At 42.2% G+C, this 1,950-nt stretch overlaps 1 protein-coding gene across 1 annotated transcript in view; it reads left to right on the forward strand.

Annotated features, from left to right (window-relative positions):
• The window catches only part of eif2b5 (eukaryotic translation initiation factor 2B, subunit 5 epsilon), a 49,843-nt gene that overhangs the window by 17,481 nt on the left and 30,412 nt on the right, over positions 1 to 1,950 (forward strand). Inside the window, exon 7 of the mRNA XM_043702620.1 lies at positions 865 to 1,177. Coding sequence (XP_043558555.1) covers positions 865 to 1,177 — 313 coding nt within the window. The remainder of the gene's footprint in view (positions 1 to 864; positions 1,178 to 1,950) is intronic.

The raw sequence follows: 1,950 nt of genomic DNA on the forward strand, positions 1-1,950 counted from the left end.
TGTTTTCATTGGGGAAAAGAAGGTTTAGGGGTGACTTGATATAGGTGTACAAGATGATTAGGGGTTTAGATAGGGTTGACCATGAGAACCTTTTTCCACGTATGGAGTCAGCTATTACGAGGGGGCATAGCTTTAAATTAAGGGGTGGTAGGTATAGGATAGATGTTAGGGGTAGATTCTTTATTCAGCGAGTCGTGAGTTCATGGAATGCCCTGCCAGTAGCAGTGGTGGACTCTCCCTCTTTATGGGCATTTAAACGGGCATTGGATAGTTATATGGAGGATAGTGGGCTAGTGTAGGTTAGGTGGGCTTGGATCGGCGCAACATCGAGGGCCAAAGAGCCTGTACTTCGCTATATTTTTTCTATGTTTGTTTTTTTTTCTAATATACATAATTTTAAAAACACAATTATGCTAATACTGACTCTTGTGGACCATTAGTGTGTGCTTCTCCCAGCCCTGCTTATAGCAGGAGTCACAGGAAATAATATATTTACTTAGCAAAGAAAGTTTATTTAGAGTCCCAATGACCCCCAGTAAACAAACTCATGACTGCAATTCCATTTTGAAAGTTCCTATTAGATTTGCATTCAGCTAACATTCGGGCAGAGTATCCCGAGTTGCAGCAGCTCGGGTTTTAGAAGAAGCTTTCTGGTTTGATCTCTCGAATAACTAAAGATATTGAACTCAGTTTACTGCTTCACAATAATGAAGTTTAAACTCTCAATCTCTGGTTTGCTGCTCCAGTGTCAGTTTGAAATATTGTCACTTCAAGTTGAAGTAATATTCTGGAACTACCTTTCCGAAGGGACTTGTTGTCCAATCACACTGTACGTTGTAATGTGTTGATATCTTTGTGTTTTAGATTTTAGGTAATCAGATTCACATGCATGTGACGTCTGATGAATATGGAGTGCGGGTCTCCAATCTGCTCATGTATGAGGCTGTGTGTTCAGATATTATCCGTCGCTGGGTTTACCCTTTGACGCCGGAGATGAACTTCCCGGAAGATGAGAAAGGATTCAGTGTTCATCTGCGGCACAATGTCTACCGAGGGTCAGAGGTCAGCCTGGGCCAGGGAAGTGTGGTTGAAGAAAATGTAGTGATCGGCCGAGGCACCATAATTGGGACTAACTGCTTCATTTCCAACAGTGTGATTGGCTACAACTGTGTTATAGGTAGGCCATTATACAATTTTGAATTCAATTAGCAACAATTAGCCAAAATAGCTCTTTGCATTACAGTGATCTTAGTTTCTAACTGGCTACTTGTAAGTATTTTTCTGTGTAGTTTGTGATTTCTTAATATGTGGCCAGTACACATATGAATTTAAGTATCCAGGCGATAGATTAGGCTATTATACCTTTTGAGTTTTTTCCATCATTCATCGAGATGTGGCTGACCTTCTACCTCAGCCCTAACTCCCTGCAGCATCTTCAAATCCCTTAATTCCCTTAGTACCTCAAAATCGATCAGTGTCTTGAATAAACTCAATTCCTAGGATTATGTGGGAAGCAAGAGAGGAAATTGCAGTACCGTTGGCAATGATCTTTTCGTCTTCACTGTCAACGGGGGTGGTACCAGGGGACTGGAGAGTAGCGAATGTTGTCCCCCTGTTCAAAAAAGGGAATAGGGATAACCCCGGGAATTACAGGCCAGTTAGTCTTACTTCGGTGGTAGGCAAAGTAATGGAAAGGGTACTGAGGGATAGGATTTATGAGTATCTGGAAAGACACTGCTTGATTAGGGACAGCCAGCACGGATTTGTGAAGGGTAGGTCTTGCCTTACAAGTCTGATTGAATTCTTTGAGGAGGTGACCAAGAATGTGGATGAGGGTAGAGCAGTGGATGTAGTATACATGGATTTTAGTAAGGCATTTGACAAAGTTCCCCATGGTAGTCTTATGCGGAAAGTCAGGAGGCATGGGAAAGTGGGAAGTTTGGCCAGTTG

Source organism: Chiloscyllium plagiosum, chromosome 13 (genome assembly GCF_004010195.1).
Source record: "Chiloscyllium plagiosum isolate BGI_BamShark_2017 chromosome 13, ASM401019v2, whole genome shotgun sequence".
Taxonomy (NCBI): Eukaryota; Metazoa; Chordata; class Chondrichthyes; order Orectolobiformes; family Hemiscylliidae; genus Chiloscyllium; species Chiloscyllium plagiosum.